General features: G+C 38.4%; 2 protein-coding genes across 5 annotated transcripts in view; one reads left to right on the top strand and one right to left on the bottom strand.

The window, feature by feature from the left end:
- The window catches only part of LOC115793034 (Kv channel-interacting protein 2), a 111,841-nt gene that overhangs the window by 68,118 nt on the left and 25,476 nt on the right, over positions 1-18,247 (top strand). The gene's annotated exons all lie outside the window — the stretch shown is intronic.
- On the bottom strand, positions 10,119-15,627 carry LOC115793033 (uncharacterized). 2 transcript variants are annotated; one of them, XM_030747738.1, is made up of 10 exons: positions 15,354-15,627; positions 13,860-13,955; positions 13,017-13,154; positions 12,727-12,905; positions 12,509-12,645; positions 12,099-12,192; positions 11,591-11,920; positions 11,346-11,511; positions 11,146-11,270; positions 10,119-10,566 (listed from the first exon to the last, which is right to left on the bottom strand). In XM_030747738.1, the coding sequence occupies exons 2-10, from the start codon at positions 13,951-13,953 to the stop codon at positions 10,249-10,251; spliced, it is 1,581 nt and encodes a 526-aa protein (XP_030603598.1). In that variant the 5' UTR covers positions 13,954-13,955; positions 15,354-15,627; the 3' UTR covers positions 10,119-10,248. The 2 variants fall into 2 exon arrangements, with proteins under 2 accessions (XP_030603598.1, XP_030603597.1); XM_030747737.1 differs by lacking the exon at positions 15,354-15,627 and having other exon boundaries at positions 13,860-14,319.

The following is an 18,247-nucleotide window of genomic DNA, read 5'->3' as shown; positions in this document are numbered from 1 at the left end:
GTGCCACAGCTGCTCTAAATCAAATTAACAGTAAATTTAGAGAATATATATATATATATATATATATATATATATATATATATATATATATATATATATATATATATATATATTATGATTCTCTCATTCTAATTCAGTGGAGTGCAAGCTCTTTAATAAAAATTATATTTTTGTGCTAAAATATACTAATTATTATCAAATGTACTGTTTTACAAAAAAAAGCTGAAAAAATAGTAAAGCACATTATTATTGTTATTATTATTTGATTAAGATGCCAAAATTAAATTTACTTGCATTCCTGAACAGAAAAATGAATGTTATGCTTGATTAATTTCTGACTTATCTGCTGTGCTGGCTCAAATTTGGATATAAAATATTTGTGATTTTTTGTTTTTATGACAGGTGGTCTGATAAATTTGTTAAGCACTGTATACCAACAACAGTACAGTATGAATAGCCAGCTGTTTTTTTACAGTAATACTTTATACAACCATCGACTCAGGGTGAAATTCCCCCAGATTTTAAGTAGAATTTCAATGTATTTTTTTCTGAAGTATTTTTTTTATTATTTATATCTTGGTGCTAGCACATTTCAAAAGATTTTGGACAGACGCAGCAAAAAAATGGAAAAGTTTTAATGAAATGAAAAAAAGTACTGCAAAGGTTGCTGAAGGAAACAGATACATAAAAATATATTCTCTCTCTCTCTCTCTCTTTCTCTCTTTCTCACACACACACACCTACACACACACACGTAAAACTGCAATGCAAAGAAAAAAAACGAAGACAAGATCTAAAAAAGCCACTGCTTCATCTGTGCCCAAGCTTGTATAAGAAGGACCGATACATAGTGTAAAACTGTCCTGTAGTTAGAATGAGCAAGCCTTGAAATCCTACTTGGAAACTACATGACATGAGTACATGAGTCCAAATCTGTAAGGGCACCATTAATTTTGAGCAATATATCAAGATTTTAAGATGATTTCTCTTTCAGAAATTCCTTTCTGATTTTAGCCAGACACTGCAAATCCACAGAAAAAAGGTTCAGGCCTGACCTGTCACACACGGAAAACAGTGGAGCACTGCAAAATGAAAAATATGACAAAGGAGTCCTTGAACTATTCAGCGGATGAAAACCTAACAAAAATGGGAGGACGTCTCACTTTCAAGACGACAGCACCTGGTTTCCTCAGTTTCCAAACACTGATAAAAGAAATGATGCAATGCAGTGGCAAACATGTCCCTGTCCAAACTTCTTAAAAATGTGGCACAGTTATCAACACCACTCTAAGTCTATACTTTCAAAAAAACAATAAAACAATAACGCTATCTTTGTACTAATTCCATTACACATTAGGTTTAAATCATATGCAAATCATTACAGTACATTTTTTTATTTACATTTTACACAGTGATCACATATTTTTTTTTTGTAAATGAGGTTTTTATTCCCATTTCATCATCATTCAACTACTACTGATCTAATTTAGTAATCTGATACTTGATATCACTACAGTAAACTCCCCTACAGTTTGCGCTGTATTAACCTCAGTGTCACTTCACAGCTCTCAGTCACTGTGATGCTTTCAGTCGGCTCCTGATCTCTGCTGCTGCTGCTTTTTCACTGTTTTGTCTGCTCATCTGTCTGCGAGTCTGCATGATGTCAGTCTGACTCCATCTCCATTTCCTCAGATCCAGGCTTTTTGTGTGGCTGCATGTTTACACACACACACACGCATGAACGCACGCACGCATGCACACACACACACATACACACACATACACGTACCCACACTCACGCTCACCGACACATATGGGTATGTGTGATCTCATCAGTTCCCACCTCCGGTTCTCCAAATCTGATTCTTCTCGTAGTTATTTATAGCTGTTGTGGCCTGCTCCACTGTGTGCATCGCATCATGACCTGTGCTCCTACCTGCCTTTGTGAAAAAGGGACAGCGCAATTTTATCAGGTGACTATGTCTGTGTCTTGTCGGTAGCAGCTTTTTCATAGTCAAAAGAAATACTTGATTGCTCACTGTGTGTTTCAGTGTCTCAATTCAGTGTCACTAGGAGTCATCCAAAGTGCTACAGTGCATGTTATGCTATGTGCTGCATGGAAGAATTTCCAGGAGCCTAAAATGATTAGGCTAAAATGATTAACTGATTAATATGATAGCTGAAAAAAAAAAGAAGTTTTTAGTGGGCCAAACATATTTTCTGTAATGTTGAAGACAGATATTGACCTGCCAGTATTTTTTTTTTTAATGAAAACAGTTCTAAAATTATGAAAACAGTATGATTTAATACAAAAAAATTATAATAATAATAAAATAATCCTGGTGTAAGTTCATATACACTCCACCAACCACTTTGTTAAGGCGCACTTGTTCATCTTCCTCAGTGTACCCATTTCCAGATGGCTGCTTCCAGCAGAATAGCACAAACCTCAAGTAATCTCAAATGAGTCCACTGTAGTCAAATGTCCTCCACAGCCACCAGATCGCAATCCAATACAGAACCTTTGGGATGTGGTGGAACACATCATGGATGTGCAGTCGACAAATCTGCAGCGACCGTGTGATGCTGTGATGCTAATATGGACCAAAATCAAGGAGGAAAATGTTTCCAGCAGCTTGTTGAATCTTTGCTATAAAATATTCAGGCAGTTCTGAGGTCAAAACCTGTTAATAACAAGGTGTATCTAATAAAGTATCCAGTGAGTGTACACACTCCGCACAAAAAAGAATGAAAAAGAGTAAGATAAAAACTCAGCTCACCACTGTGTCCACAAAATGTTTATTAGTTTCTTCTAGCAATTCAAAAATCAGCTCCACATTTTATATTTGACTGTTTCTGTGGGAAGTGCCTCCGCACTTAAAACGCACTTGAGACCTAATACCTTAATTATAGAATTTTCAAAAACCAACATGATCAGAAGAAGTGAGTACAAGTGATCATATCATAATGAGGGAAACTGACACTTGATTGGAAATCAGAGGTTGTTTGGATGAAGCATTTTATTGCACATTAAGGCACTACTTCATTTCACTTCATGCCTTCTTGAAAATGGACGGTTAGTATCAAGAATTGTGATCATTTTTTTCCTTCCCATAAATAAATGTCATTGCTTTTACTTTCCCAAGCTTCAGGACATCTGTTGCTGAAAAATTTCCTTAACTTGCAAATGATTTTACAGGTAATTGTGTTGGTTGAACTCACACGTTCAACAACATCACACCGTGTACTTGTTGGCTCACATAACAGTCCATAATTCACAGTACTGATTTTTGGAGGAGCTATGGTAGTTTTTCAGCAGAAAATAGAACAAATAACAACTGCATATCTAGATATGCTTTGAAAAACTGATTAGGATTATAACCAATCATACTGCAAGGCTATGTTTAGCCTAGAGAAATGGACATCTCTCCAGACAACTGTAGTATATTCACATTAAAGTATATTTACTCAAAGGATAGGAGAGTAGCAGGAAAATGATTAGCAATAATGTGAGGCATACTCTTTGTGAGGCATACTCAACTCTTCTGAAATAACCACTCAGCCTGCGTGCATGAGTTTGTATGTGTGTGTTTGCTCTGCAGAATGCTAATGGGTGCCATAGCCTTTCCAGCCATGTTAATGCAGTTTGTCAGATCCACAATGTAATATCAGAGAGACAGCAGTTCATAAACTCAGCTCTGTCTGTTGAAGCACAAGCAGCATTGTGTACACCTCTGACTGTGTTATTGCATGTGCTGTATTCACTGGCACAACATCACAGATAAAATTGGAATGCCTGTCTGTGTCGTTTAAAGCAATACACAGGGCAGGGTGAAAATAGATGGTTGTAGGTGTGTGTGTGTCTTTATGTTCACCCAAAGCTGGGGAATTGATGCTGTGTGTCGTGTCCATGACGACAGCCTCTTTCTCTCTCTCTCACTCTGTCTCTCACCCTCTGTCAGTCCATTTCTCTCTTGCTTGTTCTCTTCGGTGACAGTTGACAGGTTTAACACAATAGAGCATTTGACTGGGTCTGGCTGTCTGAGACAATCATGGCTTCCTCTCCTCTCCTCTCCTCTCCTCTCCTCTCCTCTCCTCTCCTCTCCTCTCCTCTCCTCTCCTCTCCTCTCCTCTGTTACTGACATTATATGTGATTTCCCACACATATAATGTATTGACTCATAGACAATCAGTTGCTATGTGCAGGTAAAGATTCCCAATATCCACTTTGTTTACATGTGATTGTGTTTAAGGCCTTTTTATCTGTGCTCATCAATATTATGGTGTCCCCCCTCTGTGACTTTGCAGTACAGGCAGGTTTGTCCTTTGGTACATGTTGGATCATTTTGTGCCTTTTGATTAGCTGCTGACTCAGCATAGCATCAGCTCCACGTGCTTTCTGTCATTGTCCCATTGTCCTGTTGTCCATGAGACATTCATTTAGATAGCACCAGACGGACTATATTATATTTGTCCTTACCTAGACTGGTATGAGTCAGTCAAAATAATGAATAAGGAATTCAACTGGCAGTAGGTGTCTTTAACAGAGACATCAGAGATGGTATTACACACAATGTAAACAGGAGTTTGTTTTGCTTTTTGTTGCTGGTCATGTTTAAAATGATAGCTTGAACCAGTGAGTCTAAGTTATTGTCTTACCCGAGAAACAGCTGGGCTTCTAATGTGTAATGTTGCACACACGGATGGCTTTAAGGTTAAGCTGATGAGGAGGTTTTAATGATTTATCAGCAATTCAAAACTTGTGTGTGTTTTTATCTGGTTAGTGGATGTGTAAATTCAAGTGAGTGAGTGTGTGTGTGTGTGTGTGTGTGTGTGTGTGTGTGTGTGTGTGTGTGTGTGTGTGTGTGTGTGTAGGTTCATTTTGTGTGCAGGAGGGCACGTGAGCATCTTTTTCTTTGCAATATCTGTAAATACTTTAATCTGCACTGACCTCTTGTGGAGGATGTTTGAAGTTGCACGTGTGTTGATGAATGTCCCGAGAGCGAGGCGTGGGGCTGATTATTTTACGTTTCTGTGTTGTGATTCCCTGCTGCAATCCATGAGCTCACAGTACACCCACACTTTTTTTGTGTTTCTACTAGTCAGACACACTTTTGCAATATTTTGTAATTCTCTTTCCTCTCTTACAGTCTGCCGATCCACCTTTCTTCCCCCACAACCTTCTTTTCCATTCTCTTTTTTTCTCCCCCAGTAGGTTTTCTCACCATCTAGCACCTGCTTGCCAGCACTGTGAAATTGAAAGTTCACTCATTCTGCATTCAATACGATATGGTGTAAATAATACATTGTTTATTTCTAACCCACACACACCAGACTGCTTTGGTGCTTTGGTTTTTGCGTGCTGAGTTGAAAATTGGACACTTCCTGCATTCTTATCTCTGTATTTCCAATCAGTTGTTTTGCCATTTTCTGTCGCTGCACTTGTTGCCTGTGCACTGTGCTGGCAGACTTTTGTCACTGTTCCACACGCATTGTGTGCTGCCGCAGGGCGTAACGGGCAACAATGCAGCAACAGTAACTTTCAAAACACACTGTCAGTGCACATATTAGACATAAATGACAGACATAGAGAGACTCATTCAGACTTCCTGAATAGGTAATTGAGAGTAGTTGGCTTTTTTTTATGTGTATGCCTTTTCATTAGTACTTGAACCACGAGGGTTGAAAAAAAAAACATGCCTTATGAAAACAGGTGGTGCACGATGACATGTTTGTTCACATACTACATGGGGGCTACCATTATGTTACACCCACAGGAAAGGAGGAGATACCTGACTACCTTAGAATATAGCTGTTTCACAACACAAAGTCACAAATTGCCCACCTGTGCTGGGCATGTGGGCTCTGCAGTCACTGGGCATAATGAGCAACTCTGAGATCACTGGAGGATTTTATGCATTCATCCTCATTTCCATATTCCCTCTGTCTTACTGGCTCTTCATGAAGAAAGGTGAGTGGCACTCTAAGAAAAATTTAAAGACTTTAAGGTTGTGGGGAACCTAGGGAATTTAGATTCAGGAACTGTTACAAGAGAAAAAGAGTGTAAAGTGCGTTTAAGATCATAGCTAAGGTTACAAGATGCCATATAAATGCAGGCCTTTCAGCACGGCACACTTCGTGGGGAAGGCAAGTAAATAACCAGAATAGTTTAGCCTCTGTGCTAGTGAGAAGTAAAATGTTGCAGATAAAACAAAGCAAAAATGACAATAATTAATAAATCACTGAGTAATTGTGGAATTGGAGGATACTTCTGTTTGTAGGTATTGCAATGTTAATATAATATGGTCTTATTAACATCAATATAATGTTGTATAATGCACGTGTAGGACTGAGTCGAACTAATTATTGCAATGGGTGAAAAAGCAGCTACATTTATGTAACTACATGAATTTTATGGCATAATGTAACCAAATGCAGCATGAATTGAATGTAGTACTTCTTCTTCCCCTTATTTCATGTGTGTCTTGTTTAGCATTAAAATGCCTGATCTTTGCCCCCTGTGCCCACTAGATGTCCCAGTCTAGCTGATCTGGCATTTAAAAACGTCCATACTCCGAGCATGATGTTTGTAATCATGAAATTCCTTTTCCTTTACTCCTAGAAACCATTTGTCAGTTGTGCCTGAGTTTATGTCTGTATTTGTCCTTTTCTCTTAAGCATGGTAAGGCAAACATTACTGATGCAGCGATCAATAGTCATGTATACATGCTAGGATCAATACAGCAAAACACCTCCACAGGGCACAAAGGCAATGTACGCATGAAACCTGTCATAAATCTTTCCTTTAATTCACAATCAATCTACCCCAAAGTGATCTGATCTCAAATGTCATCTCACTCATTCATAACACTCCCCTGAGGTCTTAAGTTTGACATATAGAAAGAGAACATAAACACGAAGACACGAGTCAATAAATTCACTTCAGTCTATCAGAAAACCCATAAACCTATCAAATGCAAATGTGAACAACACTCTCCACAGTTTAGCACCCATCAGTTGTCTAGCTTCCCCTCAGTGCTTACGTCTCACACCATCTCTCACGGTATATTTAGCAGCAGAAGAAATTTGGAAAAATCAATGGGAGGCTGGGAAGTTTGTGTTTTATTTTTAAACCTAAGTTATTCCAGTCCTCTCATAATATGGTTCATACTAGACAAAAGAAAGCAAATAAGGTTTTGCTTTTAAGGCCTCATTAGTCTCAGATGTCTCAAAAGGGAACACACAGAGCACCCTCAGGCACTGTATACTTAAGAGATTGTATGGAAATTAATCCTCCTCAAAATTCTAGCACCTGGTATTTCAAAATGATATCCATTTATAAAATCATGCCATATATATATATATATTACGTTTACACATTTAACTTCACTATACACAGTAAAAATTCCAGTGTTAATTTCACACCCACAGTGTTAATTTCAACACCGACAAAGTGTCTATATGTGTCCACACTACCTGGTGTTAAAATAACATTTGTCAAAGTGTTAAAAGGTTGACACCCATTTTTTTGTTAAATTAACACCAGACATTGTTTACTATTCAACAATACCAGGTGTCACATTAACATTACAGTGGTGTTGGTGTTAAAACGTAATGTTAAAAGTAACACCAGTATAGTGTTACTCACAAAACAAAATGTGGTGTTAAAAAGGTAAATTATGCACACCACAAGGTGTCAATACAAACCAAATCCAGTGGAAAAATATATAATAAATATTCAAAACATTACACAGAAATGGAAAGTTTAACTTTTATTAAACCCATTTAAATATTAAAGACCTTCAATGCACAGCTCATATAAAACAGCAGCGGGGCACAATATATGTTATTTCATCACTGTCAGCTGAAAACTGCCTGTCGTAAGGCTGATAATATATCAGATCAGAGATACAGATAACAGCAAACACATCATCCACAATCTCTATTCTGAAAGCATTCAGATGATCATCAAAATACTCTGTAATGACTTTAGCAGTCAAAAGAAATGCTTCATCATCCTTGACTATGATGTTAACAATTTTTTGAAAAACAGGCATTTCATTTTCAGTACTTGTACAGACAATCATTCCAATATGGTATTCTGTTCCAAAGTTTTTCACCCATGAAGCTGTGGATACACAAGGCACATTCAACCTGGGGCAAGACCTTAAGACCTCACTGAAATCTAGTTCACTTATTGGGTAATCTTTAAGAGGACCAAACTGAAACCTTTGAAAGTAAAAATTCTCCCAATGAAAAGCCAGCTGCCTCTGGTGCTTCTTTACCAGTGTTTTGGTTATGTTCTTAAAGTTCTTCACAGATTTCTTGAAGAAATTGTGTTTACCTTCAAATCTCATACACCACACATGGATGAGTGGTCCTATTTTTCTGATGCATCTGGGGTAATGAATCATCAGATGATGTTTTGGAATCAGCTTCTTGTCTGTAAATACAGACTTAAAGAGTTTATGATGGTCAGAAATCAAATGCTTTAAGAAATAAGTCATACCATCTGTGATTTTTGGTGAGAACACAATATTGACGATTTGAATCAAGAGAAGAATTACCCTCCAGTAGCTGTTATTCCTATTAATTATATCTCCAAAAATCAAGGGTGTATTGCGTAAGAGGCACCATGACTGAATAGCATTGAGGCCAAGGTCATTGCTACCATCAATTTTGACTGCACTAGGTCTGTTGTTTCTCTCAAGGTATCCATAGTTAAAGCTCTGTATCCTTTCTGAAAGGGTGTTTAAATCTATGGAAGTCCTAACCATGTACTGAAAAAGAAGCTGAAGTTCATACTGCACAACACCTTCCAAAAGGTCATGCATAATATCAACTGCGTAATTGTTTGAACAATGAAAATACTGCAGTGCATTAAGAGGACATTCTCTTTTTACACCAAAAGAATGGACAAGAATGGGATTTTGTGCCACAGCATTGAAATGTTCTGAATAGAGCTCTTTTGTGCGAAAAATTAGGTCTTGGTCATCCTCACTGAATACTGACTGAAGCTTTGTTTTATCAGTTAAACAAAATCGACAACAGTAAGTTGCACTGAACGATTCAACCAAGCCAAAAAGGCTATGCAATGCCAAATTATCACCAGTAACCTGAACAATTGAACCCCTTAATGGTGTATCAGAAAATGGGACCTTAATACCTTCTGTCTCGAGACATTTCAAGTCATTAACAAGAGGCTGCAAGACTGGACCAAAACCGTACTTCTTTAAGTCCTCGGCATGGAAAAGAGAAACTAGATGAATGTTCATCAAAACTGAATTGAGTTTAGCTGGCAAATTTCTTAAAATAAAATAAATACAGCCAAGTTTATGTGAACCCCTTTTGGGTCCCAGTGGATTTGCCGTTTCAAAATCATCGTAATACAGCTGTATTTGGAGTGCATGTTCTTGCTCTGAAAATAATGAGTGATTTCTGAGATAGGAACCATCATTGATGTCTCTATATATCCCATCTTCATGACACTTTACCTGTTGAAAGCAGGTACTGAGTTCTTGGTTGGTGAACAATGAATCAAGAGTTCCTAAAATAGGTACATACATAAATTTGTCATTAACAGGAATTTGACTGTATACACCTGTGGTTTTATCCAAACGTGTATCATAACGTACTCCAAGAACATGCTCTACTGGTTCAACAATTTTCCATTTTTTTTCAAAATACTTTTGCCTCTTTCTTTCAGTGTTAAGGTGTGTGAATGGATTTTCTATGTTCTCAAAACATTCTCTGACTTTGTTTAAGGTTTGTTCATTCACCTCAGATGAAAGACACTTAAGAACGGCATCTTGTGCTTGAATATGAACATCATTAACAACCTCCTCCATTGAACAAGTTAAAGACTGCACAATATTTTCAGAAACTCCAGCTGCTTGAACTTGGGCAATAACAGAGCTACACATATCCATTAACTGCTTCTTTTTAGCATGACTTTGTTGACCAACAGAAGAGCTACTCAATGGGTCATGAGCAGAAACATCATCTGTCTCAACACTATCTGTACCAACATTGCCCTTATAAACAGAATCTGTGGCAAATGTGTCTCCATGTGCTTTCAGCAAGTGCTTCTTGAACCCAGAATACGTGTAAAAACAGATGAACAGCCATGTTCCCCACATTTCAAACGCAATTTGTGCCCTGGATACAAAGCATGACTAAATTTCAAATGCTGGAAAAGAGTTGAACAATTTCTGTGCTGAACCTTACAAATGTAACATGTTAGCATATTCAAGTGTTGTTAATCCTCACTCTAATTTCCTTGACTCTGGGGCTCTCCTTTGTTGTTGCAACATCAATGCCATAAACCGTTGTTTGGATGAATGTGTAGAAGTTGAGGAGGGTTGCATCATAGGACACAGCAAACACAAAGTGTGCCTTAAACAGTTCATCGAAGGCAGCCACTGCAGTCTGTGCCACACAGGGAATGGGCTTCTGATCCAGGATGATGTAGAATTTCTGTATCCTGCTCTTCTTTTCTCCAACGCAGAGGAGGAAGGGCTGTGCAGATCCAACTTTGGCAAGGAAGGTCGCCATGCTTGTCCCCACCTAAGATTGAGAGACAGCATGTTAGAAATGATTGCTCTTATTCCCTCACAAGCAACAAATTAAGGACATTTTATTATTTGGTTTTTTTTTTGGGGGGGGGGGGGGGGGGCACAGTGGTTAGCACTGCTGCCTCAGTTAGAATACCATCTGGAAGGCCTGGGTTTGATTCCACCTTGGCCCAGGCCCCTCCCTCTCTCCCTGTGTGGAGTTTGCATGTTCTCCCCGTGTCTGCGTGGGTTTCCTCCGGGTACTCCGGTTTCCTCCCACAGTCCAAACACATGCACTTACTGGGGTTAGGTTAATTGGAAACTCTAAATTACCCATAGGTGTGAATGTGAGTGTGGATGTTGTCTGTCTCCCTGTTTTGGCCCTGCAACAGGCTGGCGACCTGTACAGGGTGTACCCTGCCTCTCGCCCTATGTCAGCTGGGATAGACTCCAGCCCCTCCCCCCCCGCAACCCTGAATAGGATAAGCAGAAGTGAATGGATGGGTGGATATTTCACTTTTTAAATTTAGTTTTAGAAAAGTGAGACCTATTTACTGTAAGTGAAGCAAAGTAATTCATGCCAAAAACATACCTTCATGAACTTGATAACACGGTCAGCAGCCTCAGGTGCACTAATTTTTCCCTGTCTTTTCCCCTTCGCGGTTGGAGGCAAGAGATGAACCAGCAGGAGAATAGCTGCCAGGTCACTATCCCATTCTAATGAAATAACACACACCATCTTAAGAATCACAGCATGCAAATGCATATGTAGAGAGATCTATTAATACCTACCATAATCACTTGATTCCTCCTGAGTGGACAGAAGGTCATCCAGATGAGCACTCTGTCGAAGGCTTTTGCTGACAGTGGTGACCCTCGGTTTATAGAATGTTGGCCATCTTGCGATGAACTTCCCCGAGATGTCTTCTCCAAAGAGCATGATGAAGTCCTGCTCAATCTAGCACAGAGAAAAAAAATGCCATCACAATCCAATTCAACAAATCAATCAGTTAATTAAATCTGTCTGAGTTTCTTACTAAGCCTGGTGTATCCAAGAATCTTGGGAAGTGATCCAAGATGAGTGATGACTGGTCCAGATCATGAAGCATATTCTGTCTATGCTTAAATGTTGCCTTCATTTTCTCCCTGACAACTTCCTGGTCTGATGAATGTTTCATCATGGACATTGCTTCTTTGCATCCATCACCAAACAGCTGTTCAGATGTTAAGGTCTCCCTCAGAGTTCTCGGACCGCCTTGATGAGCAGACTTGGAGCTCCTCTTGAAGTCACTTGCAGTGTTACGCTGAACTGTTTTCAATCGATAGGCCAGATAGCCCTGTCCACTGAGAGGATCATAGTAATGCTCCTATCACAGAACAGAACAGACAAGACAAACTGTCTATTACATTCCATTCAAAAGGACAATTACAGCTGGGCTGCAACGGTTAATCGACACCCCCCCCCCCCCCCCAAAATTAATAAAAGTCCAAACAGATTTTGACCCAAGAAGAGAACATTCAGGGTTCCTGCAAATTAATACTCACATAGCCAGTCGGTGAGCCATTATCTTTCAAACTGGGGAAGAGGGTGACAATTCCCAGGGCGTAGGTAATGCGAATGTTGACAGGAGGGACTCTCCTAAAAACAATTCAATAAAAATATTGCCATTTCACATAGGGATTAAACAAACACACCAACTGTGCAAAGGGTTATGAATAGAAATTATATATTTAATGTATTCAATAAGTAAACTTAAAACCTCTTAAGCCCCTTCTCAGCAATTACAAACTATTTGAATAATCATTATGTTAATTGTTTTTCAAATAATTCTGACATTTCTGTGGATTTCATACATGTATGTGTTTAACTAAGATGAAATTACAGTGCAACCAGTTGAAAAATAAAGGTTAAATTCCGCCCCCATACAGATGGCTGAGACTTATTGATTACATACCCATGACTTTCAATCATATCCGCCACTAAAATGTTGACAAGTTTCTTTCTTGTTGGATCAGAGAGACTTCTGGTCTTGTTGTACTCTTTTATTACATCTTCTCCCCCTGGTTTTTGGTGCAGAGCTACATAGACAATCTGCAACAGATTTCACATGTCATCCTGCTATGAATTTTAAAAATGGATCAACGTTCTATTTCCAACCTTGAACCAACTCACATTTTTTGCCATCTCACTGTCAGGTGGTCCTTCAACCAGTCGTCTTCTCTGTGCTTTGGTGTTCTCTGTAATCACTGTAGAAGATGAGCTTGCTGAGCTTGGAGACTCGACTGACGAGAATGAGCCATCTTCAGAACTGAAGGAAGCATCTGTGACCTCACTCTGATCAACAGGGGCCACTGTATAAAATTTAGAAACTTCATTAGTAAACAAATTAAAATAACTTTCGCTTTATATATATTTTTAAATGCATTAGAAGTAACACTTGTTTTAATGCTTTTATGTCTTACCAAAGCGCTCAGTGACTACTTTGAAAGATACTGTAGCAGACCTCAGGAGTTCATCAAAAATATCAGCATCCACATCGACTCCAGATGAGTCCTTCAGGTCTACAGAGACTCCACTTGCCAAGTTGAATTTAGCATGAACTGGAAGGGAACAAAAATACTCATCTTAACCTGCTAATTTAAAACATGGTTAGAACTGTAAAGGGACAATCACATTTATAATTAAAATATATTTCAAATAACATTTTCAGACAATGAGCTGCTGGTTAAAATAGTAAATTTTATCATGAAGTGTTGCCTCTATTGTTGAACACAGTTCACCAAAATTTTACATAACCATTTTTATGAACAATAATGAATGAATTATTACTCCAACAAAGCTCATTACTTCAATAAAGAGAGGGGAATTAATAAACAGGCTGGACATGAGGAACACATAGATGGGCCTAAATCTTTCTACTAAGAATTGTTAGACAAATCCACATCTTCTTTTTGGGCAACATAAATTATCCCTGTCCAAGTTTGACATGCCATCCTCCAAACCAATAATTATTTATGCAGTGACCATATTTTATCCTTTAGGTCCAACATGCAATTACACTTAGCAGAACCCACCAACATATTTTGAAATTGGTTAAGAGTTGTTCATTTTCAACTCCATTACATAACTTCCCAGAGTTTATGTCGCAGACTGTTGGCAAAGGCACGGCACTGGTGCTGATTAAATGCAGATTCCTAAAGGCCAAAAACTATCTTTATGATGGGGAAAGACATTTGAGTTAGAAAAACTAAGCTTGCTTTATTTTATGGCAGCTGCCATATCAACATAATTAGCACTGAACTTACCCTCTTGAATGAATTTCAAGTAATCATAGCAGTCATCTGTCACTGGAACCCGAACCCATTTCTGGACTGCCTGATGCTCCACCTGCACCAGCATTTCTCCAGAACAAAAATGGACACATTCCAAGCTTTGACAACACATTACAGATATTTTAAAGAAGCACTGGTGCTGAAAACTAATGTTTGACTATAGCTTTCTGAACACAAGTAGCGCTGCAACTATGGATTATTTTTGTAATCAAGTATTTTATTGATTACTTCATCCATTAATCAAGTAATCGGATAAGAAATTATTTTTCATATTAACAGTTCATCTGCATATTTTAACTTCCATACTGCTCATTTTTCTCTGTCTCTGTAAGTCTGTAACTGTGTTTACAGGAACAAGCCCTGCTGTTTTGGACTAGAAAAACGTTTCCTTTCAGGCCACCTGAGCTCACCATCTCAGTAATGGCTGCGCAAGTGCAGACATCACTTAAAACAGCTGCTGAAAAGAAAAAAAAATAAATAAATAAATAAACTAACATTCTCTGCACAGCAAGTACAACGCACATGCGCACACTCACAGCACAGCGCAGTGGGGGCGTGGAAAAACCTGCCAGCGAATATCCACTCCAGTTAAAGGGTCCCTAATGTGAATGAAATGCTCCGCTTACACGGAGACACCTAAGCTGCAGCATTAAAAGGAAACATCGAAGCAACAAATTTGTATCGAAGATTTTTAGGATTATTTGAGTTACTCGAGGAATTGTTGCAGCCCTAAATTTTGCATTAAATGTTCAATTTGTGTATCAAAATACATGAAGGTTGGTATTTACCTTTCATGCTTTGATTTTTTTTTTTTTTAAATAGAAAGCCTGAAATTTTCCTTTGCTCTTCCCTTTTCCTCTAACTTCTCCCGTTTATGCCGGTTGTCATTTTGATTTCTGTAGCCCACGAAATCAAGTGTGCGCACACCCGTTGTGAATGAAACTGCCCCTGCTCTGTGGTAGATGGCAAATTTTGTTTAAATGATATAAGCGCAAACGGCGATGATAGCGAGCTAGCCCAGACGGAGTCAGCTCCTGTTTGTTAAATGCAATGACAGCAGAGGTCCAAAAGTAAACTATGAAATCCTCAGCCGTGCGCGAGGGCGCCTCAGCAAGGTTCAGAGCCTGGCGATCAATGCTAGCTAGCATGGTTTTTGGAGGGAACGTCCCCCACGTCCTCTTGAAGGCTCATTAGCAGTTTGTATTGCTAGCTTTGTAAATGCACACATCGACAATATTTAAGGCCATACCGCCAGACGTGTCATATTTACGCTGTAAAATGACTACTAGAACTGACCAAATATAACATTAGAATTCAAATTTACCGCTCCCTAGATTTGGTAAAATGGCGGGACCTTGAATTTGGTGAACTTTCCATTCAAAATAGGTTAAATATAGTATATTTTTTGATGTCACAAACTAAAAAGCACATTTCTATCAAAACATCAAGTCTGGACATTTAGCTTACCTTTAGGAAGTAATTTTGTCTTCTGCGGGTTAAAAGAAACGGTAATGTCCGACCGAGCGACTGCTGGAAACCGACAGAAAGCAGACGGCACTTTGCAGCCGTAAAGCGAAGGCGTGGCTTAAGCAACACCAACTAATTAACGCTTGAATTTAACAACTTAAATATGTAAGAACTTACACCGGCAGTGTTATTTTACAGCTGTGTGTTGTTAATACAACACCAACACTTTTTATTTAACACTACACCTAAGATTTTAACACTGGCATTTTTACTGTGTAGTCTACCTTTATGTTCTGTTGCATATGGACCCGATTGGCTTTTAACTGGTTAATTTTTTTTTTTAGTTAGTTAGCCAGGCAAGGATTGTCCACTCATTTTCAAAGGAGTAGACAAATGCATAAATGTTTTAGTTTGCATATGCATAAACATATGCAAACTAAAACACAACATGATATTCCTGGGAGCTCTCATTTCAATGCAGCTTAAACATTTTAAGTTTTCTGCATTGTCTTAATACTAACCTTTTAGATCAATTCTGCAGAGAGAGAAAAACTATTTTAATGTTGCATGGCTCGGCCTTTGTTTCATTCTTACTGGGTTATGAACACAAAAAAAACAAGATTTGTCTAGCTCTTAACCTGAAATGTAAGCATATGCAGATATAGTTAGCATGCATGTCACAGAAGCTGGAGCTGCTTCTCACACTCTTGTTGCAAACTTCCACTACAAATTATGTATGTCTCTCACACAGATTCCTTACAGGGAAAGTCAGCCGATAACAGGAATTTCATTCTTTCATCAGTAAACCACCAGCACAGAGCTTGAATCTTTAAGTCAGAGATCTTTAACTGATATTTTGAGGCTTCAACTTTCAGAGGGCAACCATAAATAAATGCATTTTTGTAATGCATTTGTTATATAAACACATTTATGAAACAACCTTAACAAGGAAAAGACCAAAATAAAGCAGAAAAATACCTGCAAACTACCCTGCCTCTAGCCTAAAGAGAAACCAAAACATCCTCAACTTTTATTCTCTGCAACAAAATAATTTTATTTACTTTATTAGTTATACAAAAAAGGTGCATTTTCAGAAACACTCTAAAGTGTAAAAAAAAAAAAAATGCTTGAATAATATCAATAAATCTTGTTCAAGTAACATAAGCCAGCTAAGAGAAAGTGGTCCTACATTACATGAAAACAAAAATGAAATTTACATTTAAGACACATGTGAAGTTGTTTTCAGTTTCAATGATGATCCATAAAATAGAGGCAAAAAAACTTACTGAATGTTCTACAGTATTTATATATGACAGAGCTGAAGATGGCACTTTAGTATGATGAAGCTTGAAGTAATAACTGTTTCTAATTTTGGAGCTCTGAGACCTGTTGCACCAAGTTTTTGAACTTAATAAGCTTTTTGATTGAGAGCGTTGTCCTTTCTTTTAAAATTAAAAGTCTTCATAGCTGTAAATTTGATGAGAAATAGCAGAGAAAGTAGGGTATGGGGAATAGCGGAGGAGTAGAGGACACATCTGCAGGTCCAATTTTCTATGGTGACAGCCAGAATGAGGTGAAAAATCCTCCAGGAGGCGAGAGATGCTGGAGGGTAATAAAGAATAGATGCCTCTTCCCTCTGCACTTTGCAGATCGCTACACAGGGAAATCTGACCTCAGTCACTCCTGCTCCTCAGTTTGTCCTTCCTTTGTACCTTCTTGTTCTGTTTCTGTCTTTTCTTACTTCTCATTACTTTCCCCTGCCACCACGTGTCAGGCAACATCTTGCCTCCCATCTTTCCTTCCGCCTCTCCATCTATCCCCTTGAATGGCAACTCTTCGATATATAAGTGGGCAGAGAAATCATTTTTAACCAAGTCAGGCTCAGGTTTCTTGCTCTCCCTCTCTCTGGCTCTATTGTAAGTGAGTGGTTTATTATTTCTCTGTTTACATTTATCATGTCTGCAATTAGAGCTCTGTTTGAGTACACCACTGCTGTGGAATTAAGAAAGAAAAAAAACAGCTAGAGTGCTGAAGTGTTTCTTTGCTTTGACACCATTTATTTAAAGAGCGACAGTGGCCAAGATTTGGTTTCCTATGACCTTGTCTGAAATGCGCATGCTTGTGTGGCCCACCATGTCCATGATGATGCTGTTTATGTGACAGTAACGAGGCATGCCACTGTACTGGCCAGTCGAAAATGTAGAGACAGGAATGTCAAGAAAAAGAAACAAGAGCAGAAGTCGAAGCAGACACAGCATATTTGTCAAGCCGGTGCTGTCGTACTCTTCCTCTTTCCAAAGAAAGAGACAGAAAGGGAAACACAGTGGGACAATAAGACAGAGAGGGAACATACCTTTTCCCAGCTCTGTTATTTTTGCAGCATAATGTGAAGTGATATCCTCCCTGGGAGTCATTCAGGGAGGAGCCGAACATAGGTGGTGGGTAACAGTAGCAGCCTGCACTGATTCAAGTTGATTCGTTAGGTATCCCAACCTAAGCTCGTGACTGACAAATGAGAGGAAGATTTTAGAGTGATGTAACTACCAAATCACATAGCGAGTCTTTCCTTATGAAGGAGAATATTTTTGCTTCTTTCTTATAAAAAAAATTAAGAACTTCTTGTTCTTCTTGCCAAATATTTGTCAAGAAGAACTAATTAGTCTGCCAGTTTTCTATTACATTTGTGTAATACATTTATGATGTTTTTTATTCACTTGAAACATTTTTCTGTCATAAATCCACTGCATTTGAACTTCACTTTCAACCATCACTAATCTAAAATTAAACATTTTTGTGTCTTCATTCCGCAAGTCAACATTTGTTGGATCTTTTTTTTTATTATTAATGTTGCTTTCAAACTCTTTAGTTTGTCTCTCAAAGCACCTTATAACACT

The sequence above is a fragment of the Archocentrus centrarchus genome, chromosome 15 (assembly GCF_007364275.1).
Source record: "Archocentrus centrarchus isolate MPI-CPG fArcCen1 chromosome 15, fArcCen1, whole genome shotgun sequence".
Lineage (NCBI taxonomy): Eukaryota > Metazoa > Chordata > Actinopteri > Cichliformes > Cichlidae > Archocentrus > Archocentrus centrarchus.
The sequence above is the reverse complement of the archived record's forward strand: the minus strand, read 5'-3'. Positions and strand labels throughout refer to the sequence as shown.

Coding starts and splice junctions, on each gene's coding strand:
- LOC115793033 (XM_030747737.1), bottom strand. CDS start 13,998: ATGTGTTGTCAAAGCTTGGAATGTGTCCATTTTTGTTCTGGAGAAATG. Junction 12,906..13,016: donor AGTAGTCACTGAGCGCTTTG/GTAAGACATAAA, acceptor AATTTTATACAG/TGGCCCCTGTTGATCAGAGT. Junction 10,567..11,145: donor GTGTTATCAAGTTCATGAAG/GTATGTTTTTGG, acceptor TCTCAATCTTAG/GTGGGGACAAGCATGGCGAC.